Genomic DNA, 26,119 nt, shown 5'->3' with positions numbered 1-26,119 from the left:
GTGTAGTGTATTGTATGGCGAGCATTTTAATGCGTTGTATCACAGTGGAGAAATGTATTTAATGATGCGTACGTGACATCAAATAAGAAACAGTACCATGCCACAGGAAATCGAAGCAATCCTAACAATTTACCTGACGAACCAGGTAGACAATTTTACTAAACATATTCAGTGCCATACAACTCACAGCTGGAGAATCCCTTTACCTCTACATAGGTGTTACACTCACTTACACAAATACAAAGAGCCGGTCCTATTTTGTTTTATGTAGTCGTCAAATCGTGTCTGACGTCTTTTTCTCTTTCTGATATAGCTGTGTCTATTGTCTGTATTTTGATAGATATTGTCTTGAATCCCCTAGCAGGCCTGTAAATTCTCTTAGGCTGGCCTGGACCTCAAGCTTAAATTGAAAGCGGCAGAGAAAACGTGTTAAAGTTCTGTTTAAAAATTCAGTTGTAAACTTTAAAATAAATTGTTTTGTCTCAAAGAAACCAAACGGTATGGGCACTTGATACCGCGTACAATAACTTGTCTCCTTATAGGCTACCCAGCCTGTTGTATTAATAGCCGCTTGGAGAATCTTTCTGTAGGTTTAAAAGACACGATTTGGCGCGTTCATTGGTGCTGATACGGTAGCATCTCTTTTGGTATTGCTTTTATTGATGTTTGCTTTGACGTTGACAAAACAATTATGGCTCTGAAATTAATTAAAAAGAAAGACAACCATGACATTCCTTTGAATTTGAAATGTTTTCATTGTTATTTCCCTTTGATTCTTTGTTCGGGCAGTTTCCAGCGTCAACTAAAGGCACAAAAACTAAATGACCAAAGATAAAACAAAACATAAAATACATTTAGATGTCATATAATTGAACACAATTTATACAATATAAGAATGTCCATATAATACGATAGAGGATAACATCTTCCTTTGCTGAATATAGAGAAATTTACTACATTAACTATTGACAGAAAGAGGAAAAAAGAAAGATAATCATGAAATTCTTTTCTATTAAAATATTTTCATTGTTTCTTCCCTTTGACTGTCAACGGTTTTTTTTTGGGATAATTTTTTTAGTTTTCAACTTATGAAATAAAGAATTAACCTTGCTTTCAGACCATATGTCTGGAATCTTTTCTGGATAGCATGCAATAACTTTGAACAATATTACATGCATCAAAATAGCCCTAAAATATATTCTATAACTAAAAAATGCCCATATAATCTTTACATTTTTTGAATATATTTTTGAGCTATTTTGATGCATAATGAACCGTTGTTTCTAATGTTACAAATATTTACCAAGATTTGCCATAAAATCCAAGTAAGTTAAATTTTCTTTAAAATTTGATTGTCAATCTGGCAGATGAAATAGAGTTTATCTATTTCTTTGAACATGACATGTTTAAATTATGCCACGTTTTAATTACCCGATTTAAATTCAGCTACCCATTAGAGCTGGATGGACTCAGGAACGAGAGATTTACATTTCAACATGCGAGTGTTCTATCACCAGTTGGTGAAAGTATTTAGAAGAAATAAGAATAAAGAAAATGTTTACACAAGTGTCAGTCTATCAGAGGGACAAACTCCGATCTCACTTAACATTTCTATTGGAGTAGGACAACACAAGATGTAGATCTTAACTGTTGTGTCTGGTATCAGTTAAGTTTATTTGAACTTCAACTTCATTGAAATAGATCATTACTAGACATGTATTTATCATTATATAGGCTACATGTCGGCCTTGTCGTTACATTGAATTGGGAATGTTTTAAAAACACTGACAGCATGACGGTAATACCAATATCAGTATCAAAAAGTTGTTTGATAACAATTTGCTAAATTTAATTAGTCCATAAAAATGAAATTAACAACAAAACAAATAAATTTTATCTTGGGCACTTGTTTTCTAGTATGTAATAATTTTGTAAACAAATAAAGAGAGCAAGAAATGTAATTTGTAAAATTAAAATTTATGGTAAGGCTAGAACAAGAATTTTGCCGACATTTGTTACAGACAAAATATTTACAACATTATAACATTTAAAAAGTGCGAAAAATACATTTTAGTAGATTTTAACTGTTAAACGGTTCAAATGAATCAAAAGATTTGTTTTAATCAATTAAATGTAATCTTGCAAAATTCATTGATGATTTTACTTATTTTAGATTGTTCTGTCATATTTATGTCATTATATGTCTCCAACACCTAAGCGCCGAGCGCAATAACTACTAACTCTCAAATAAAATGCATATCATCTTCTTCATTGATGCATGCTATAATACAGTAGTTACGCCACATAATTATGTTTCATGAGCCTCCAACTTTCAACCACTCTGTTGTCGGGTCGACTTGTAGCCTGTTGTGTACCCTTCGTTCAGCTATTCGGGTAGTTCCCATTGTTCTAATATAGCAAGTACTCTCGATATCAACAGCCTGTATTGTATACTAAACTGTTGCCGATTTCTTATAAACAGGAGACTTTTTAAGTTGACTTCAGTACTTTATTATTTATACAAGAGAATTCCGACCACTCTTGCTATCTCTAGCTACATTCCTAGTTGTTTTTACGATAACATAGTAAACTCTGACACAGAACACGGAGACTGAATATTCAAATAAGCATAACTATGAGAACTAATAATAAAAGGGTCGTAACTATTGCAAACAAAATATAACATAACTCTAGTTTCAATACTCCCCACTATAATTTCCTTCAAAGTTTGATCCACTGTGGGGATGTTGATAGTCCCATGAACAGTCATATTCCAAAGTGTAGACAGTCGCCCCACTGGAACCTGGACATGTACATGTTGTGTACCAGTACCTGGTCCTATAGCCATCCTTCATATGTTTGTGTGTCCATTGTCCTACAGAGACCTGTTTAGGACATCCATGAGGATGTGACACTATAACAGCCAACTTGTCCACATTATCATGTTTTCCGTATTTGTTATTTACCACCCTACATATATCATAAAAGTAACGACACATCTTGTCCAATTCATCAACCAGCTCTAAGTCACATGTCACATAACTCAACTTACACCTGTCTCCTTCTATGTCTGCCCTCCACACCTCCCAGCCATCAAGACTGACCACTGGACTTTTATTGTCATCAAAACCTAAAACACACCTGGTCTGTCTCGCCTCACTGTCATCAAACACCACATGTGTAGCTGTTACTACACGAAGCTCTCCCCAGATTTTACTGGGTTTGGCAGAGACTTGACACTTGGCACAACGACAAGTTCCATCTCTCTCTATGTATTTAAAAACCCATTTCGCTCTGCCAGTCCCTAACCTCATCACGTGACTTCCTCTGTCATTATAAAATGGATATGGAACTTGAGTGCCTGGGTAAAACTCTGGTCTCTCTCGACTTGTGAATTTAGTCTTTACCTGGACAGTTAGGGCTCCCAATGTTTTGATTGTCTCAGACATGAGGTCGTCGTCATGGTATCGTGAGGGGAGACAACTTGCGTTAAAATCTTTAAGAGGTATAAAACCTTTGTGACCTGGATTCTTCTTACAGTCAGTAACATGTTTGTGTAGATCAGCTTCTCCTCCATAGCACATCTCAGCTTCGTGATTTCCTGCAGGAATAGAGGAAACAAATTATTTAAACAGCCTAAAAATGTAAACACTGATATAAAATGCACCTATTATTATTTTGATTAGCTATACTATGTTTACACTAACACTTGATTTAGCAATTTGATATAGATGTAAATTAAACTATTACTTTTTACTATCTCCTTCATCTAATGAACTATACAATTACTAATAGTAAAGACATCTAAATGTTATCACTAGCACAGATTTATAATTGTTTAGACTAGAGTTGTCTTATGTTTGGCATGTCTTACCTGCAATAAAGACACCTGTTTGGTCACTTTTGTTAACTTTACTTGGGCTCTCACAGTATGGCACATCTGAAATAAAACAATAAGAAAATAACACATACATTACTTTATAATTACAGTGACAGGAAATGTGGCATTACTGAGATAAACTCTTATAGCTTGATTGATACCCTCTCAAAGTTCATTGTCAGATATATAATAATAGGATATTTAGCATTTACTTTTACACTTATAGATAACACATGTAGGTTATTAAGGAACGGATTTTTAAATCATCTGAATTTTTAAAAGTGCCATAATAGTTTTTAATTTAACAAAATAACATTACTTAAAGATTTGTTTAAAAGAATGATTTATCATTTATCTGGCTCTACCTTCAGGTGTACTTGATGGCTCCAATTTTCTTTCTCTCACTTTGTTTGGGGTTTTCATGGTCTGTTTTACTGTAGATATGATTATAGATCATTAATATAACATAGTAACTAGGTTTTATAAGTGCACTAATAAAAAATGTAAACAAATAATAATTTGTAGAATTAACTTTACATCTGCATATAAACATTTCTCTAGTATTAGAAACATATAGTGACTTAAAATAGATGTGTTTCCCTAAGTACTGAAAAAAACACATAAAATGTATACCGCAAATAAAAAAACATGATAATTTTTTGGCTATGGTAATCAGCTTAGTATTTATTTGATATTAGCTTCTGGTAAACATGTTAATAATTTTAATTAAATGTGATTTTTAAATATTTAATTTACTGAAAAATGAGTTATATTTGAAAATAAGACCTTAAAATTGCATCTTACATAATAAATTACCTGATTAATTTTGATACAAATGTTGGGATATTCACTAGCTGTCACTCACAAGTGTCCGCTAAACCTTGGAAACAAAAAATCTGAATATTTTGATGAATAAAGTTAGATCATTGTCAAATTTTCAGAAGATAATTTATCTTCTCAATAGTCAGAAGTGTTAACCTAGAAAAGATATTTCAATTATTTCAGCTAATCAATATTCAGTTTAATTGCACTGTTTTGTAAACCATATAGTCCTAATATCCTTATAAGCTTGTTAATTGTCAATTTTTCTCTTCTGTGTTTAATAAATATATAAAGTATTTTATTTAAACATTGGAAATAGCAACTAAAACATCTACACTAAGCTTGCAGAAACTGTAACTTATTTAAACAAGTATTATACACAATGTAAATACTTAACAGCTTCTGTGGATACATTGCCTAATCCAATTGGTTTAGAATATCCCCATGCCCAAAAGTTCAGATGAAGTTAAAACACATTTCAAATAAAAATATTTATCCGAAGAATCTTGTTCGGTAGTAATTACAGCAAATAAGTTACCTAATTAGCCTGGATCTTTAATGAATTTAATAAAAATCAGTTATTAGTAACATAAAAATAGAATAGAGTATTCGCATGCAATAACAGTCATCACATAAAAATGGTTCGTATGGTTTCATATTTATTTTCAGGCCTAAATAAAATGTATGAAGATTAACTTTTGAAAGAGAATCATTTAGTCCTTCATTATTCATATTTTTTTTGTAGATCTACTTATGAATAGCTCTATAGCATAGTTAATTGTTGAAACAAAAAAATTACATAAAAATTGAAAACACTCCTCTATAAATTCCTAATGATGTTTATACTTATATATGCATTAACCTGCAAGCTATAAATCTAGATCTAGATCTATCTAGATCTAGTCTAGAAATCTAGAATCTAGATCTAGACTAGCTAGATCTAGATTCTAGATCTAGTATCTAGATGAGCTATCTCTATGTGTAGATGTGAGTCTAGATCTAGAAAACTGAAAAGTAGAATCTAGATCTAGACTAGATAATCTAGATACAGACTCTAGATCTATATCTAGATAGTAGAATTCTAGACGAAATAATACTAGATCTAGATATTAATAAAGGAGATATAGAAAATCTAGATTTAGATTCTGGATCTAGATCTAGAGGAATCTAATCTAGATCTAGATCTATTCTAGACACTATCTAGATCTCTCTAGATCTAGATCTAGATCTAGATCTAGATCTAGATTCTAGATCTAGATTCTAGATCTAGAAAATCTAGATTCTAGATCTATATCTAGAGATTCTTCTTTAATTCTAGCTAGATCTAGATTCTAGATATTTAAAATCTAAAATGTTTTTTTGGGCCCGATAAATTAATACAATTATTTAAATGTTTACCAAACTGATCAGTAGAATCTATTACTCAGATAAGACTGTAAGATCTGCTATGAATTTTATGTTTAAGTCGGACTAACCCGAGAGTTGAAAGCAGCTCCATTAAAACAAATCGGGCGACCAAGGAAGTGAGAACGTCTGCTACATATGATTGCTCCTTTTTATAAATATTATAGTATCTATAAAAAGACACGAACATATTTATCAAGTTATAACTACTCAAAGTTTGATTGCAAATTAGGATAATTTGATAAATAAATGCCAGATATAAAAACTATCTACAAAACATACATTACTTTTATTTATTAATCTAAACCTAGCGTTATTGATGACAGTACTCGATTACTTTTGGGGCGTCGATTTCACAAGTTTTAATTGCCACATTTAAATCTACTGACGATTGTGTGTTGAATTCAATGTTTCGTCTGCTATTAATAAATATTGAATGGAGGCGAGCGAGTTGACGAGATTCCTTCCATAATGTTGTTGTCATGGAATAAAAACGTGCTTTTTAGATTTAGACCGTAAAAAAAAAATAAAAAATAAAAACTTAAGCCTAAAATTAATTTAGAAATTTTATATTCTTAGAATAAATGCTATAAAAGTTGCAAATCCAGAGAACTTGAAAATAATTTGTTGAGTTTAAGGCTACATTTCTATTTATTTTCATCAAGCCTAAGTTATAACCGGATGTTTCACTTTCGTAAGACAAATATTGATTGGCTGTACAGTAACTTAGTAATCGATAACTATTTGTTTACAAAACTTTGCAGATCAAGTTTTTAAATTACAATGCAAATTTAAAACCCCATGACCTAGTTTTCTATTTTTAGCTTACAATGTGTACAATAAAATCTATGGCAGCCTATCCAATAGCAGGATGCCATGTTTATGTCGCCATTACACGTGAAAACCAAATTGTTTTTGCTTTTTTTTTAATTTTTATTTAGTTACCGAAAATATTATAAACATCAAATACATCCAATCTTTAGTAAAGTCCGAAAAAAACCAGACAGGCAGGATTTTATAACCATATTAATTGTAAATACGCTGTGCATGATTTTTTAATGAATTTATACACCTCTCAAATACCTTTGAGACTTTTCTCGCTGGTGTCCATTAATGTTATATATAATTGTAGTCGTCTATAGGTACATAAGTTATTTAATGTGTACCTCGTAGCTAGCATGTTTTGTTTCAACCAATTTATAAAGGCTAAATATTTTAATAATTCTTTATGTATTATAGCTGTAGGTTGTATCATCCCTTCTGGCACATGGATCATCAATGCTAACCGCTAGAAAACATCAGGGTACGTTAGTTATTATTAAGAAAGAACATTGTTTCTTTCAAGCATCTCTTTACGGGTGGATAGAGGGGGGATGTGTACAGCTCCCACTCAGGCAAGTCTCTCCCCACCCCACCCCTCCTTTAACTTCTTTGTAAAGAATGTGGGTCTATAGTGCGTGCCCATTTAAACGGTGAGAATACTACATCCCTCAGCAGTATGATAGGAGCCTACATGTGAGGTCGTCACGTGGTTAAAGTACAAATATTCCCAACCAAGTAACGTCTCACACTGAAACTTTACCATTAAGATCAGAGGTACGGTTAAAACTGGCCGTATATTTTAACGGCATCGCTTTCTCTATCAGTCAGTTTACTGCAAATTGAGTGTTGACCACACAATTTTGTCAAGTCCTACCCCCTTCACTGGTCGCATATAAGCTGCTGAATGAAGTACAATAACACAACAAGACACACACTTCCCCGGCTGAATGAAGTACAATTACACTACAAGACACACACTTCCCCTGCTGAATGAAGTACAATAACACAACAAGACACACACTTCCCCTGCTGAATGAAGTACAATAACACAACAAGACACACACTTCCCCTGCTGAATGAAGTATAATAACACAACAAGACACCCACTTCCCTTGCTGAATGAAGTACAATAACACAACAAGACACCCACTTCCCCTGCTGAATGAAGTACAATAACACAACAAGACACACACTTCCCCTGCTGAATGAAGTATAATAACACAACAAGACACCCACTTCCCCTGCTGAATGAAGTACAATAACACTACAAGACACACACTTCCCCTGCTGAATGAAGTACAATAACACAACAAGACACCCACTTCCCCTGCTGAATGAAGTACAATAACACTACAAGACACACACTTCCCCTGCTGAATGAAGTACAATAACACTACAAGACACACACTTCCCCTGCTGAATGAAGTACAATAACACTACAAGACACACACTTCCCCTGCTGAATGAAGTACAATAACACTACAAGACACACACTTCCCCTGCTGAATGAAGTACAATAACACTACAAGAAACACACTTCCCCTGCTGAATGAAGTACAATAACACTACAAGACACACACTTCCCCTGCTGAATGAAGTACAATAACACTACAAGACACACACTTCCCCTGCTGAATGAAGTACAATAACACTACAAGACACACACTTCCCCTGCTGAATGAAGTACAATAACACTACAAGACACACACTTCCCCTGCTAAATGAAGTACAATAACACTACAAGAAACACACTTCCCCTGCTGAATGAAGTACAATAACACAACAAGACACCCACTTCCCCTGCTGAATGAAGTACAATAACACTACAAGACACACACTTCCCCTGCTGAATGAAGTACAATAACACTACAAGACACACACTTCCCCTGCTGAATGAAGTACAATAACACTACAAGAAACACACTTCCCCTGCTGAATGAAGTACAATAACACTACAAGACACACACTTCCCCTGCTGAATGAAGTACAATAACACTACAAGACACACACTTCCCCTGCTGAATGAAGTACAATAACACTACAAGACACACACTTCCCCTGCTGAATGAATTACAATAACACAACAAGACACACACTTCCCCTGCTGAATTAAGTACAATAACACTACAAGACACACACTTCCCCTCCAAGGACTGATAACGGGGAGGGGACGGGTGGTGACGTGTTGTGCTATTCTACCTCAGCCGCCCACATTCTACACTGTATGGGACGGGAACTGAATTATTTAGACTTCAGAGCACGACAACCCTGTAGGCCTACTTGGGCTATGAATCAATAACTTGACTGTAAATTTGGTTTTGTTTCCTCTTGCTTCATAACTTGTATGTCATTGTTTCTAGTGTGTTGGGAAAATTGTATTTACTACATCTACAATTGTATTTATACATTACACGTATGTACGATAATTATATGAAAAATGTCCAACATTGTTCTATAAACACTTGCCTTTTATTTAGCGTCTCTATTTAATTTTACAATTAGAAGTAGAAGAATAAAGCTAAATCAATTAAAGGACAAGAACATTTTGAGGACATATTCTAAATTGTTGCAAAAACTATAGAGGTTATATAGGCTAATAGGTTAAATGTGTTAAATTTATATAAGAAGTTATTTTTTACACTTCTAAATAATAATCCTCTTTACATAACTAAATATAATCTAAATCAATCACTATTCATTAACTATTCTTAATTTTTTTATTTGGTTTTTCAGTTGCGTTTTAAAATAGAATAGCCTATATTATTAAGAATCATAAAGTAAAACATCAACAACAATCTTAAACTCTACCTTCGGAAAAATGTTTTCAAAATGGCCGTCCGGTCAGGTACTACGAAATTCTATTTATAACCTGTAAAATGTCACGGTTGTCTGATTTGTGTGGTCTATTTGTTTCACATTTGTTTAAGTAATGATAATACGACATAAATGAGGATTAAAAATTGACGTAATGAAGTACCTGCGATTAGCAAAGAACAACGAGAACATTCATTATTAAAATCCTGAAAATCAGCCTTTGTCCATTTATTACTTCTTCGCAAAAATTTTTATTACATTTCATTTATATATTTTTATGACGTTTCGCCAAACAATTTGATAAAGAAACAACATTCTAAATAACATTCAAAAGCTTTCAGAAGATTTTTCTAACTAAATTGAGAGAACACCGATAATACTTAAGTATTAGATAAATTAAGTATTTCAGGCGTACATCGTTAAGTCAAGATACATTTCTAAGAGTAATTAATCAGGTTTATGACTTAACCCGGACAGTAGCGTTTTCGCGACGTACCGTTTTAGCGCTTAACATTTGGGCATATGTACATTTATTCTACTGCTGTCGGTCGTTATGTATTGGGTACATCCAGACGGCTGTATCGGTACCAACGGTCACGTTATGAAGTCGAAATTTACTTGCAGTGAAATTTACTTAAATTGATTATTATTACTAAACGAGAAAAATGGCCCGTTGAGGAAGGATACAACGGGTGCTAGGTTGATAGTGCTGTCTACTTTCTCTAAACTAAAACCAAAACCAAAATCACCATCTTACTTCAATTTAACTGGAAACAAAAAATGACATTGAAAACGGATTTTTATCCAGAATTGGTACTTTAATTTATACAAAATATAGTCATAGGCATATCCCTAAACCATGCACCTAATCTCATTCATGACAAAAGTCGCATTTAGAGTTTCTTTCAGGCAACTCTACTTGGGAGGAGGGGGCTCCGCCCCCCCCCCCCCACACACACACCCAAAAACATGTCTACCGTCCCATTCAAATATAATTATATACTTTTTCCAGTGTCCGCCCCCTCCCACAAAATTCTACCTCCGCCCCCCAAAAAATTAAAGTACCCCAAACCCTCGCCGGTAAGGAAAATGTCTGAAAGAAACACTGGTCGCATTTGTATATCATACAAACTAAAGGAAGAACCTGGGCGAGGCTTCGCCCCTACCGGAAGAGAAGCTTGAAAAAAAAACTGTGCACGCTAAACATTTTTTAAATTAGAAAAAGTTCCTCACTCCGGGTAGGAAAAACTCTGAAAGAAACACTGGTGTCGCGCTTAGCCACTACCCGAAGAATCGCATGAAAGAAACTCTGCAAGCAAACCACTGTTTAGATTAGACACATGAATTAGGCTTTAATTTTATTATAGAGTATGGATGACGACATTTTTTTGAGTTGGGGAGGGGGGCTCGGCTTAGACATTCTTACGCCGGGGATGGGCTTCGCCCCTACCCGAAGAATTGCATGAAAGAAACTCTTCACGCAATCCACTTTTAAGATTAGACAAAATTGGCTTTATAATTCAATGTTTACTCGAGAATCAATTACGTCATATTACTGTGTGCACTCTCCGGCTTGATACTATTGTCTACTATATTATGCTAAATGTGACGTCATATTTCGTTTCCGTCTTACTGTGCATGTTTTTAAATTGCTTGTGTTTTTTCTAGAGCGTTCTTGTCAGATAGATAGACAGATAGATACACAGATAGATACACAGACAGCGAAACTATTATATAGAATATATATATATCCATTAATGACGTCACGCTTTTTTGGACGATTTTTACCTCCCCCTCTCCCCCCCCCCGCCCCCCCCCCCTCGTCACACGTCATCACAAAAAGTCAGACCACCCCTCCCGCCCCCTAAAATGATGTCACACCTCAGCCTGCAGCCTCCCCCCCCCCCCCCCTTCAAAATTCTGTTGAAATTTTCTTAAAACATCGAAATGTTGCCAAAATCTTGTCAGAACTCTGCCAACATAGAGTATTTTGATCAATTCCTATTACAATTTATTAAAACCGTTTTCTAAAAGGCTAAATAACGGCTAAAACTCGTTTTCTAACATTGCTTTTTTATAATGCAAAAAAGTGACGCCACACCATCTAACCCCCTCCCCCCCTCCCCCTCATCACACACTATCACAAAATTAAGGGCCCCCCTCCCCCTACGAGTGTGACGCGTTATTTATGGACGACCCTGTATAAATAAATATATATATATATATATATATATATATATATATATATATATATATATATATATATATATATATATATATATATATATATATATATATATATATATATTAAAGTTAGGGTTGTATGGTACAATGCATTACAAGCCCTTATATCTGTTTGTGGTCTCCTACTAAATCTTTTTCTTTGTGACGACCTGTAACAGCATGTTATAGGTAGGTAAACGTTGTTTTAAAAAGCGTGCCGCGATTTATGGATGACCCCAAACATTTTTTCGTCTATTGTGGTTATCATTCAAGCGACACAATAATATTGTTTTTAAAATATGTAAAGAGCTTGTAACTGTTATTTAATTTAAATAGCTTTAAAAATAATAAAATAAAATACGTAATCTTTTTTAAATAAAGAGAGTGTTGAAATATTAAATTTTTAAATTGTCAAAATAGAATCATTAGCATTTCTAAAAGATTTGAACATAGCCTACTCTTTTTCCCACGTTTTCTTTAACTTGCTTTCGCCTCTGTTTGTTTGTTTGTTTTTCCAATAAATCTTGCGATCGAAATTTCGGGCACTTCCCAGTTAGCTAGCGCGCTGAAATTTTCAGGGAAGCTTTGTTACCGATGACAATTGAATATTCAATTGTTATTATTACTAAATTGATCCATGGAAACATTTTATTGATCATTTTAGACCACTATATAATTGTACAAAAAACGTGAGAAAAGGGGACCTAACCCAGTCATTGTAATTTGATGAAAACAAGGTTCAGTACTCTCCCTCTTTTTGCTAACTGAGTAAGTAAGTAAGTAAGTGTTCACGTGTTGTTTGTGTACAAACAACCGGAACAACTGGTGGCCAGTATGGGGGAGACGATATGGTCGAGTGGTTGGGCACACGATTGCTAACCCACTCGACACGGGTTCAAGGCACGTGTTTTTTACGAGTTGTCTTCGTTTACCCAAAAAAAAGTGAATGCGAAAAGATAAAATCGATAGCAAGATTTTAATGCAAACAAACAGAAAAAGACTAAAAAGTAGAAAATAATTATCATTTAAAAAGTTTTTAAAAACCCACGTTTTCTGATTGAACTAAAAAGTAGAAAATAAATGCTATACATCACAATAATGCAAGCGATCATTCTACTATAAGCGATGAAAAACGTGGGCGCCGTGATTTTCTTACAGTTTCTAATACTGTTGACTCTCTACAAGCTCCCTAATAAAAGTCAATAGTATTATCTAATCAATAGTAATATAACTTTTACTTCGGCGCCCCACGTTTTTCATCGCTTATAGTAGAGTGATCGCTTGCATTATTGTGATGTATAGCATTTATTTTCTACTTTTTAGTTCAATCAGAAAACGTGGGTTTTTAAAAACTTTTTAAATGATAATTATTAGTTAAGATAAAAAGACATGCTATTGTATATCTACTATAGTGGCTTAGACAGTGCAATTAAAAACACACACGCTAAACTGGTTATAGTATGTTTACTTACAAGAGAAGGTTAAGTTAAAACTGCATCTAATGTTGCTCTGTCTGTGTACTCTTAGCTCTTTGTTTCTAGGATTAAGTTTCCCTAGACGATTCTAAAAATAGACATGACCCGCATAGATCTGGGGAAATCCCTGCTTGTCTTTCATGTTGGTGTTGTTCACGTCGTCATACACCGTTAGAAGTAGAAGGTGGTGTGGGTGATGACTTGAGTGACAATATGTAGTGGATGGTGATAATAAGGATAAAAACTGTGGCATGTTGTACATAGAGAAGAGCTATGAAATGTTCTTTTGTTGAGGGTGAAGTGAGGGACAGATTGTCTTTATGTAGTGTCAATACCTGTTTGGTTGGATGACGGGTCGTTTAACTAGTCAGCCAAAGACATTTACTGAACCACCATTTTTAGTTCTGGTCCTGGGCGTATGAGACTCTTTAGGGAAGCAGCTCATCTACGAGAGAAAATTCTGAAATAAATAGGATAAAATACGCGAGAACTATCAACTTAGCTTCAGTTTTGGGCTCCTGCTACTGACATTACCAATCGTAGTGTTTATCATTCAATTGTTCTATACCAGTAAAGGTAGATATGTAGAAGTATATCGATGGTCAACTTACGATACATATATTTATCTATATCCAGTGCACGGCCGTAGAATTTAACTTCTAAGGGAGCATAAGTTTTATGCCGTGGAAAAAATAGAGCCTTGTGTGAGTGTGTGTGAGTATGTGTTTGTGTGTGTATGTGTTATTGTGTGAAAGAGAGAGAGAGAGATAGTTTTTAAACACACTCTGGACATTAACAAGAGTTTATACCTCTTCGTCATGTTAAAAATATCGTAGTGAAAATTATTGGCATTTACCGCAGCTGAAATCAGCCATCAAAAACTAAATTATATTAGACTCAAGCTGTCAACATAATCAATAACACACAAATGTTTGCGCTTTAATCTATTCACATACTTTTCTACGCGCTGTGTCACCTTCAATTTGACTTCTAAATCATTTTCCTTTTTCAATAGAAGCATTGACGAGCTGATCTAACTTTATAAGCTCTAAAAATATATTGAATGTAGATCCTGATCGATTTTAATGCTAGTAAGCATCTGGAGGCATAACATGCTTCCAGCCACCATGACGCGAGTCGGGGGTGGGGGTGGGGTGTCTATGCGGATATGGGTCCTGAAATCTTAAATAAAAATGAGGGCAAATAATATCTAAGACCGTCCCTTTTTGTCGAAAAAAATCAAAATATATATAACGTATTGACGTAAATAACGTTAAAGAAATTTCTCAAATTCAAAATACTTGAACATGATATATTCAACCTCAAAAGGCTAAAATTGTAAGAAATATGTTTTATTGTTAATATAGTGTTGTATATTGAAAAAAAAACATTCATATATGGGGTTGTCCATAAATGACGTCACACTCACAGAGGGGAGAGGGGCGGGTCCGTAATTTAGTGACGATATGTGACGAGGGAAAGGGGGGGGGGGGAGAGGTTCAGATGGTGCGACGTCACACTTTTGCATTATAAATAAACCGGGAGTGTTCTCCCCAAAACTTTCTCAAATATTCTTATATAAAATAACAGGGGATGGGAACTCGGGCTATAGACATGATTTTTAATCCACTTTAAATACTTAAAGTTTTAAAAATAGAATAAAATCTTGTAGACAAATTAATTGCACACCAAGTGAACGCCAAATAAACAAGATAATTAAAAAGTCTAGTGACAGTTTTAGCGCAATTTCCTTATGTTATCTAAAAACAGCTCTGTCGTAGCGTAAATCAAGAGTAGGGTTAGTAAAACCATTGGTTAGTTATTAAAACGTTTTTTATTAATTTTTTTCAGTATTTTACATGTTTTATTTACAATAGAGTTACATGACTAAAAACCATTGCGCGCCTACTGAACGTGATGGCGCAGCCATGGAACGTGATGGCGCAGCTATTAAACGTGATGACGCGTGTGGTGTGGTTGGAAAAATTGCCTACTAATTCGGTCCAAATTTTAATTAATTCAAATTTTATTTTGTAACCGAACGAAAGGATATTTTTGAAAACTTTCTTAGGCAATATTGTTCTAAATTATGGCAGGAATCGATTGGTACATGTTTCAAGTCGCTTAGTGGTCTGGTTGCCGAGATATGGGCCAAAAACTGCATTTTTTAGAGGTTTTTTGGCTTTTCCGGGACATTCATGAAAGAAACCCGTAATTTTTATAGCCTATGTTCATCCTCGTAACTTGCTTAACATAATTGCTTTTGGAACTAGTCATCGATATTGCTTCGTTGAGGAGGAGATACGACTTAAAGCCCGGACACACATTCATCCATACATTCATACATTCATCCATTCATTCATCCATCCATTCCCAGAAATGACGAGTTAATAAACGCAATTCTCCAGAATGGAAATTGCGCTAAAAAGTGCATAATAGTGCGCAATATTATTAGTACTTTAAAAATTTACATTAGTTTTTTGAGAAATCGGAAGTAGCGTAAATTACTACTTCCGGTCAACGGTAATTAATTTAACAGAAGGTAGAAAATTAGATCTTTTACTTACATGTGAAATTTCATTTATCTATCTGAAATAGTAGTCAAGTTATAGGCTTTTGAAAAATTCAAAGTAGGAAAAGTACCACTTCCGGTTATCGGAAATCGCTCAAAAGTTGATACGGATCTACGATTTTGATAAAATACTTATATATGAAATTTCATCAACCTAGCTGTAACGGTACTCAAATAATCGTGTTTACACACGGACAGACATACACACAGACAGACAGACAGACACACACACAGACATACGGACAAGATTGCAAATTTATGTTTTTCCGTATCAGTGAGGTGTAAAACTTTTTTGCACGATTACAATACTTTCTCTATACTTCGTATATACAAGAAAGTAAAAGCAATGTTAGAAAACGAATTTTAGACGTTATTTCGCATTTTAGAAAACTTTTTTAATAAATTGCAATAGGAATTGATATATATTATAATATTCTAATTTGACAGAGTTCAGACAAAATTTTGGAAAAGTATCCATGTTTTAAAAAAATTCAACTACGATTTTGAGGAGGGGGGGGGGGTTGTAGGCTGAGGTGTGACGTCTTTTTAGGGGGGGGGGTCTGGCTTTTGGTAACGATGTGTGACGGAGGAGAGGGGGTAGATAAAAATCGTCAAAAAAGCGTGACGTCATTTATGGATGACCCCCTTATTGTACAAGCGATACAACAATAATGTTTTTAAAATATGTAAAAAGCATTTAATGCTATTAAATTTAACGAGCTTAAAAAAAAATAAAAAAATAAAATACGTAATGTTTATAACATAAAGAAAGAATTGAAATAATAATGTTTTAAATTTTCTAAATAAAATCATTAACATTTCTTCGAGTCATGAGAATATTTTTTTGGGTTAAAATAAAAAGACATACCATTTTATATCCGCTATAGTGGCATTAGACGATACAATTAAAAATACACACACTAAAACTGGATATCGTATCTTTACTTACCATAGAATGTTTGCTTTACACAGCTTCAAAGCTCTGTCTGCTTTGTGTACTGGTAGCTCTTGGTTTCTAGGCTTGTGTATAATAGACGATTCTAAAAATAGTCCTGACCTGCATAGATCTGGGGAAATCCCTACTTGTCTTTCATGTTGGTGTTGTTTACGTCGTCATACACTACTAGAAGTAGAAGATGTTGTGGGTAATGACATGAGTGACAACATGTAGTGGATGGTGATAATACGGCTAAGAACTGTGACGTGTTGTACATAGAGAGGAGCTATGAAATGTTCTTTATTTGGGATGAAATGAGGGAGAGCTGGTCTTTCTGTAGTGTCAATATATGTTTCGTTTGATGGCGGTCACTAGTCAGCCAAAGACATTAACTGACCCGCCATTATTGAGTTCTGGGTCCAGGACATATGATCTTACAGACTGATCTTACGACTGCAATGCGATTTTACAAATGCGTTTAGTCTTTTAACAACTACTTTTAAAGTTCGAACTTATTCGCGTCATAATAATACGTTTTATGTAGCGTTTTCTTTTTCTATCACGTCCAAGTCTTGTACCACAAGCCACTACAGAGAGAGAACCGTCTATAAAAAAGATTCCTTCAATCATAGTTTATTCTCTTCTTAAAATCTTTACTTACGTAAACGACTGGAAGTTCAACCTGATCGATACTTATTGATCTATTACTAAAAATAAATCTTACCGTTTTCTTCGTGTTGAATGTATTAAGATCGTGGTTGTTCCAGAGTTTTGAATAAAAGCATTGCCGTCACGTAAAGAGGACATAACTCGTCGGTTGGCAAACAGCCAGGGTGATTTGTTAAAAATATATGCGATTGCCCATTTTTTTCTCATTTTATTGATTTCTAGTTTTAAATAGTGTATTACTTTTAATTTGTAAATATTAATACTCTTACAAAATGCGTATGTTGTTTTGAAATTTCATTATTTTGTTCAGGTCTTTATCTCAAGATATGTGTTACATACTAAAACAAACAGTTAGATACATATTCAATTATAATATTCCTTTGTTTTTTATCTCAATTTTCTCAAAATTTGCTGTTCTGGAATGTTTGGGAATGTGATATTTAAGTACGAATTATTAATTTTACCTTCGTTAACGTCATGATGATATGACCTAACAATTCAGTCGACACTCATGTTAGCAAAACCAAATTGTTTAATGATATAATGCAACCCTTTCTATGCATTATTTTTAAAATCAGTTACTCCAGAATTATCGCGAGAAAACTACTGGGAAGTTTATAAGTGTAAAATGAAGACCTTGAAACGAATATATTATTTTAAAATATACAGATAAACATATATATATATATATATATATATATATATATATATATATATATATATATATATATATATATATATATATATATATATTTATTTATTTATTTATTTATATATATATATATATATTTATATATATATATATATTTATATATATATATATATATATATATATATATATATATATATATATATATATATATATATATATTTATATATATATATATTTATATATATATATATATATATATATATATATATATATATATATATATATATATTAAAATATATATATATATATATATATATATATATATATATATATATATATATATATATATATATATATATATATATATATATATATACCCTGTATAATGGTTTTGAGAACTAAATTTTAAAATATAAAATACTTTTAAAACTTGAAAAGAATAAACATACAACGACAAGCACACCGTAAACAATAGCTGTAAATTGAAACACCTTTTATTATGGTGATCATTGATTGAGATGACGTAGTGGGGTAGGGGAGTTGGCAGTGGGTGGTGGTTAATGTTTACCTGTAGCTCTATGTTACACACGCTGCCAGCACCGAGTTAAAAATAAATCATTACATAAGAAATAAGTTAGTTGTTTGGTATTCCCGAAGGTACCATGTTTAGAAACGTGTGTTTTACAATATATAGACTACTATGGTGACGTAACAAGAGTTTTGAAAGGTTTAATGTGGCACTTCTATGCCAAGCCGTTAATAAAGAAAACCGTTTGTAATCCTCTGCAGTAGTAATTGCGTATTGCACATACTTTCGCACATTAAAACACATACAAAAACATTCAGATTTTTAAGCACTGTTAATCGTAGCTTAAAAAATAAAGTGAGTGATTCGCAAAAGAAGCTTAAAATGAATTTAGACAAAAGCATTGATAAAATCGAACCAATTTTCTCTTTCCACTACATTGTCTAAATTTTATGTCGAACCCTTCTAAAAATAAGCTTTATAGTGTCTATGTAGTTAACAAGGTATTTTATTAATAACGTTGTGTTGTACAAACGATTTTTACTTCACCTCATTGTCGTAAGAGTTCACTAACGTATACATAACCCTCTCCCATAAAATGATTTCCAACCCTGCTGGGTGTGGTTGGTCATGCTGGGTCAAGAATATAAATAATGATCAATTTCACATAAATCGCATAAATAATGTTTCCACTAATTTTCATCTATATGGTCACATGGGTCTAAATATGCTTCTCCTCTCACTAATATAACGATAAAATCAATTATTGCAACAATATCTAACATCTGCGATGACTTTTTAAGAAAATCTTAATGAATATTTCCTAATATTCCTCACCCAGGGCCCCCTCTTCACCACGTACTTCAATGGTTGAGGTGTTCCACCCTTAATATTCCACTCCCCCTTCGCATAAATATATGTTAATTTACTGCCGACCCTTGAGTGAACTCTAAAAATAACATGTAAAAATTGGCAGTGAACCATATCTATTAAAGCATATGTGGTGGCTCTATGTGTTTGACATTCTATAGCCTTTTCTTCTTCGAAAATAAAAAAAATAAATCAATACGACTCGGTTCTATTCCATAAACATTTTAAATAATTATAAATATGGTTAAGTTAATAAACAAGACAAATTATGTCCTAAAAATATAGTCAAAAATGCTTCATAAAAATGAAAATATATAAGTCCGAAAGTTCCGAGTTTAGGCAACGAGCATATGAGGCTCGTTCACCTCGGGCCAGCAACCCATCTAGGAGATGAAACACCTAGACTAAACAACTTTTGCCATAAAGTTTGTTTTTGGGCAGTTTACTGTTTTGGAAGAACATCCAGAATACAAATCCGGCTGATGGTGGAGTCTACTGGCTGTACTTGTCATTAAGCTTTGACACGTAATAGTTTTATAATGTGAAGGATTGCCACTATATTATACTTACGAATACAAGTTAAACGAATCCAATTTTAAACGCATCTAAGCTTTAAGATACACATTTGAACAGTTGAACAAGAAAGTCAAAATATAACGGCTAAGTTATCTAAAAAATCCATACAATACAATAGACATTTGTCTAAAGGCTTACATAAGAATGTTGTTTAGTTCCTTGGAGTTGTGTTGCAACCAGAGATCTATTATAGATCAACCAGTACATTTGACCGGCTACTTTGTTTTATTCGCGCATGTGTGTGTGTTTGTGTGTATTTGTTTTTTGTGTTTGTATGTGTTTGTGTGTGTTTGTTGTGTTTGCGTGAGTTTGTGTGCGTTTGTGCATGTTTATAATCAAAGAGAAACTCAGCGATTCTGATAGATCTAATGGCAGAATATATGGATTTTTAGAACAAATATAACAGCCGATTACGCTGGTTACACAAGAATTAGAAACATTAATAGCTTTTATTATGCTTTAAACAACGTGTGCATAAAATAAAGTTTCCATTAATTTGTTAATACAGCATTTTCAACAGACTATTCTTTTTAATGTAACCGTATAAGGTATATACCTTTTGAAAATGTATTTATTTTATCAGTTATATACTTAATATATCAACTGTAATTTAAGGGTAAGGCGGGATAACAAAATAAAATAATAAAAGATTTAATTATAAATTATATTTAACAACTTTAAGGAAAGCATAACATCCTCCCTCACTTAGCTATTATCACGCTGTTAACTACCAACCAAAACATTACAAGATTCCAGTTATAGCACCTTTTGCTGACTATCTGCTAGATACTTGATTTAACTGTGTAAACCAGAATGTTGCCAAAAACAATGAATGAAAGTACTTGAACAACATGACAATAGATTAATGCGACAAAATGGTAACGAAGATTCCACACACTTTGAAACATAGTATTTTAAAACAGAGTTAAATATGACAGACGCATTGTGAGAAATTACTTAGCCCTATTTGAACATATCAAGTAGATATATTATGACAGCTTAAAGTTATTGTGGCATATCAGAGATTGTGAGAATTCAAGATCTTATAAAGTGACAAGACAGGTAGACTTACTGTGAAATATCAGGTAGACGTGATGTAATAACTATGATTGAATGGTAGGACATCATTAGGTTAGTTAGGTTAGGTTTGCATGTCTTCCTTACTGGGACATAGGCCGCTGACAAGAGCCTTCCAGACGTCTCTGTCTTGGGCTAGTCTCTCCAACTGTCCCCAGATGTATCCAATCTTCTTTGTGTCTTCTTCCAGGTCACGTCTCCAGGTCTTTCTTGGTCTGCCTCTTCTCCTCCTGCCTTGTGGATTCCAGGTGAGGGCCTGTCTTGTTATGAGGAAATCATTAAGCCTGATTAATTAAATTCAGCGCTAGAAGACGGCAGAAGAACCATTTATAATTCTTAAGTGCGTATCCCTCGACTCCAGATCGTAGTTTGAATAAAGTTAGATGATATTATTGTGCTGTTACATTTCTTCTTCCGTATAAATTGTAACATTGAGTGACATTGTTTATACATAAAAAATCATTATGTAACAACATCTTATGCACAATACGTCTAGTTCATTTAAACTTTTATTGCTTATTTTGCTTCAATAGCATTTGTCAAGCCAAAAAAAATCTGTAAAGAAGCAGTTTGATTTTTTGCGTTTCTATTCAAGATGTGTTGCTCTCCCAGTTAGCGAAACTCATCTGACCTTTACAATAAAATGCTTTTAAAGATAGTTAATAGTCTATTGCAGGCAGATGAAGAAGGTGTTTTTTTTTCGGAGTGGCAAAAGTCGATTAGACTGTAGTTACTACATCACACACACATGCTTTTTTAAATATCCCATTACATCCGGATAATAATTATCATTAAAAAAGTTAAAAAAAAAACCACGTTTTCTGATTGAATTAAAAAGTAGAAAATAAATACTATACATCACAATAATGCAAGCGATCACTCTACTATAAGCGATGAAAAACGTGGGGCGCCGAAGTAAAAGTTTTTATCGGTCATTGTTAATATAAGATGTAAAAGTTATATTACTATTGATTAGATAATACTGTTGACTTTTATTAGGGAGCTTGTAGAGAGTCAACAGTATTAGAAACTGTAAGAACATCACGGCGCCCCACGTTTTTCAACGCTTATAGTAGAGTGATCGCTTGCATTATTGTGATGTATAGTATTTATTTTCTACTTTTTAGTTCAATCAAAAAACGTGGGTTTTAAAAAAACTTTTTTAATGATAATTTTTTTCTACTTTTTAGTCTTTGTCTGTTTATTTGCATTAAAATCTTGCTATCGATTTTATCTTTTCGCATTCACTTTTTTTTGGGTAAACGAAGACAACTCGTAAAAAACACGTGCCTTGAACCCGTGTCGAGTGGGTTAGCAATCGTGTGCCCAACCACTCGACCATATCGTCTCCCCCATACTGGCCAGCAGTTGTTACGTTCCGGTTGTTTGTACACAAAAAGTAGAAAATAATTATCATTAAAAAAGTTTTTTAAAACCCACGTTTTCTGATTGTACACAAACACCGCGTGACTACTACTCAGTAAGCCAAAAGAGGGAGAGTACCGAACCTTGTTTTCATCAAATTACAATTACTGGGTTATGTCCCCTTTTCCCACGTTTTTTGTACAAATATATAGGGGGTCTAAAATGATCAATAAAATGTTTCCGTGGATCAATTTAGTAATAATAACAATTGAATATTCTAATGTCATTGGAAACAAAGCTTCCCTGAAAATTTCAGCGCGCTAGCTAACTGGGAAGTGCCCGAAATTTCGATCGCAAGATTTGATTGGAGAACCAAACAAACTGACCCGAAAGCAAGTTAAAGAAAACGTGGGAAAAATAATGGACGTGAGATTTTTTGTTTGTTTGCTTTATTGTCCGAATCGCTCACGTTGACTCACAACTCACTGCCATCAAAATTTGTCAACAATTTTATTGTAGCTTCGCTGTATTATACTATATGTAGGCCTACACAAAAGTCTGTCACTAAGAGCGGCAAACTTTACTCACAATTTTTATTTCTGATTATTATTGAATCTGATTACTTTATGCAATAGCTTTTAAGATTGTTATCATTGTAATGTATTATTTCTAATCAGTTTTTTAAAATGTTAAACATGAACTTTATTTTATACATTATTTTAAAATATTTAGAGCTACAGTTGTCCAGACATTAATTGTTTAGTAATATTTATTAAAATCATTTTATAATTCAACAAACCGATCAGCCGAAAAAAAATTGAACAAAAAATTAGGAAACATGTATTATTTTTAAGTATTAAAATGCTATGTATGTACAATTTTTTAAGACAAATACAAGACATTTAATGGGAACACTAGGCTAACCAATTAAAAAGGTTAATTTCTAAGAAAACAATTAGCCGATATTAGTTAAGGAAAAATAGTTTATATTTTAAAATAAAACATTTGTAACAACAATTAGAATGATAGATAATAAATGTATAACAATTACAACATGTATAAATTAGTTTTATATGTAATAACATAACGTTATGACAGGAAAAGTTCAATCAAATGTTAAGTCCCACCAATATGTGTGTCTAAATTGTGTAGACATCAGGAAGGAACTGCCATTGACATCAGCCTCTCCACTCTCCACTATAATTTCCTTCCGAGTTTGATGCACTGTGGGAATGGCGATACAACCTCCCGCAATATCCCAGCATGAATATAGGCGCTCCACTGGAGCCAGGACATGTACTTGTTGTGTACCAGTACCTGGTCCAGATATGGCCATCAACCCTCTCTTCTTTGCGTGTCCATTGTCCTACAGAGACCTGTTTAGGACAGCCATGAGGATGTGACACTATACGGTCAACTTGTCCTCATCAACAAATCTCCCGTATTTGTCCTTTACTTTTTCACAAAGACTATAGAAGCGCTGACACACCATGTCCATTCCATCAACCAACTCTAAGGTATTTGATTCACATGTTACATAAATCAATACACACCTGTCTCTCTCAATTTCTGCCCCACCCACCTTCCAGCCATTAAGACTGGCCCCTGGTCTTGTATTATCATCAAAACCTAAAATACAGCTGGTCTGTCTCGCCTCACTGTCATCAAACACCACGTGTGTGGCTGTCAACACACAAACCTCCCCCCACACTTTGATGGGTGTTGCAGAGACTTGACACTTGGCACAACGACAAGTTTCTTTACTATCTGTATACTTGTCCGCCCAACAAATCCTCCCTGTCCCTAACCTCATCACGTGACTTCCTTTGTCATTATAAAATGGATATAGATCTTGAGTACCTGGGTAAAACTCTGGTCTCTCTAGACTGGTGAATTTAGTCTTTACCTGGACAGTTAGGGCTGCCAATGTTTTAATAGTCTCAGACATGAGGTCGTCATCATGGTAACGTGAGGGGAGACAACCCGCGTTAAAATCTTTAAGAGGTATAAAACCTTTGTGACCTGGATTCTTCTTACAGCCAGTAACATGTTTGTGTAGATCACCTTCTCCTTCATAGCACATCTGAGCTACATGATTTCCTACACAAATTTAAAAAGGAAACGGTTACATTGCCTAACACTATCAGATTTAATAAATTCAACTAGACGTTTACACTAGGACATATTAACAATTGTTTAGATTTGAGATTATATTTGTCATATCTCACCTGGATGAAAGAGAACTGTTGGGTTAGTTTCGGTAACTTTACCGGGACCATTAGCATATGATGCACCTAAAAAAACACACACATATATTTTAAAATTATATTAAAACAATAATTGTGTATAGTATAAATCATCTATACTCTACTTTTACAACAATGTTTTAGTTATTGAAAAATGGACGACAAAGTATTTGCTTTACAATGTCATATTATCTTTTAAACGTTATTACCAAAATATGTGTTCCCATCAATGATTTAATATATATATATGGTTTCACCTTCAAGTCCACTTTGTGAGTCCAGTTTTCCTTCTTTCAGTTTGATTGAGGCTTCCGTTGTTACTTTCTGTAGATAAAGGCAAACATGATTTAACATACAAAAACATAACAGGATTTCATAATTACGGTGATGAAAAATAGCAAAATTAAAACTTAATATCTTTAGAATTAAGTTTACGTCAGTATAATTGTATACCAATTTATGATGTTTAATAAAGAAAGCTTTACTTTAATGCTGATTCTAAGCTCAACGGGTTACTGCATATCCCTTAGGTCTATTAACTGTGCGAAAAGAGGAGGCGTGATACATGATAAACATTCGACTCTTCTTAACTTAGGGTCCAGCCTTTCTGCTTGGATTTTCATTATTAAGACTGTGGAGCCATGCATAAGATTATGTAGACATAGCAATCATGCATAGACATTTTATATAAAATAATCTAAACCACATAAAGTGCTTATCATTAATTCATTTCCTATATAAAAAAAAATTTAAATTAAAGCGTGTGCTTTTTTATATTTTGATTTAGAAAATATTTATAGCGTCGGTTTCGCAAAACTTATCAAAGTAGCGGAAAAAATAAAACGCGAGCACAAATAAGTGTAAAATCTTCATTAAAATTAATAACTTTAACTGCAAATCTCATTTGAAACGTGTAGCAGTAACAATTTTATCAAGTAAAATATTAGCAATAATATTTTTTTAAAACTACTTCCTTATATCAAAGTACACCAAGTGTCACGTAAATGGGACGCTTGCAATAAATGGCTCCATTTAGATTTTTGCACAGACATCACAAGAAACAGAAACGTAAATGTTCATGTTAAATAATTACTTATGGTGAAACAATGGATAAATGTGTTAAGTGTTGACTTTGGGGTGTTAACTAGTATTTATAAAAGAGTAATTATAGCATTGACCTATATATTAG

At 33.5% G+C, this 26,119-nt stretch overlaps 3 protein-coding genes across 8 annotated transcripts in view; all 3 read right to left on the bottom strand.

Annotated features, from left to right (window-relative positions):
• Positions 1 to 26,119, bottom strand: part of LOC131934719 (CD40 ligand-like) — a 315,715-nt gene that overhangs the window by 90,465 nt on the left and 199,131 nt on the right. The gene's annotated exons all lie outside the window — the stretch shown is intronic.
• LOC131934717 (uncharacterized) overlaps positions 1 to 26,119 on the bottom strand; it is a 307,927-nt gene that overhangs the window by 89,837 nt on the left and 191,971 nt on the right. The window lies entirely within an intron of this gene.
• On the bottom strand, positions 913 to 17,013 carry LOC131934715 (uncharacterized). 6 transcript variants are annotated; one of them, XM_059290821.1, is made up of 6 exons: positions 16,962 to 17,013; positions 13,776 to 13,900; positions 4,697 to 4,776; positions 4,246 to 4,314; positions 3,875 to 3,940; positions 913 to 3,601 (listed from the first exon to the last, which is right to left on the bottom strand). In XM_059290821.1, the coding sequence occupies exons 4-6, from the start codon at positions 4,301 to 4,303 to the stop codon at positions 2,697 to 2,699; spliced, it is 1,029 nt and encodes a 342-aa protein (XP_059146804.1). In that variant the 5' UTR covers positions 4,304 to 4,314; positions 4,697 to 4,776; positions 13,776 to 13,900; positions 16,962 to 17,013; the 3' UTR covers positions 913 to 2,696. The 6 variants fall into 6 exon arrangements, with proteins under 6 accessions (XP_059146804.1, XP_059146808.1, XP_059146803.1 ...); XM_059290825.1 differs by lacking the exon at positions 16,962 to 17,013 and adding an exon at positions 16,881 to 16,949 and having other exon boundaries at positions 4,685 to 4,776; XM_059290820.1 differs by lacking the exon at positions 16,962 to 17,013 and adding an exon at positions 16,881 to 16,949.

This window comes from Physella acuta, unplaced genomic scaffold (assembly GCF_028476545.2).
Source record: "Physella acuta isolate Inbredline_101_S28 unplaced genomic scaffold, ASM2847654v3 ptg000116l, whole genome shotgun sequence".
Taxonomy (NCBI): Eukaryota; Metazoa; Mollusca; class Gastropoda; family Physidae; genus Physella; species Physella acuta.
The sequence above is the reverse complement of the archived record's forward strand: the minus strand, read 5'-3'. Positions and strand labels throughout refer to the sequence as shown.

Bases quoted from the DNA above. Each gene is read 5' to 3' on its own strand.
- LOC131934715 (XM_059290821.1), bottom strand. From the start codon at position 4,303: ATGAAAACCCCAAACAAAGTGAGAGAAAGAAAATTGGAGCCATCAAGT. The intron at 3,941-4,245 runs GTAGAGCCAGAT...GTTTTATTTCAG, and splicing joins GCCATCAAGTACACCTGAAG to ATGTGCCATACTGTGAGAGC. The intron at 3,602-3,874 runs GTAAGACATGCC...CTATTCCTGCAG, and splicing joins AACAGGTGTCTTTATTGCAG to GAAATCACGAAGCTGAGATG.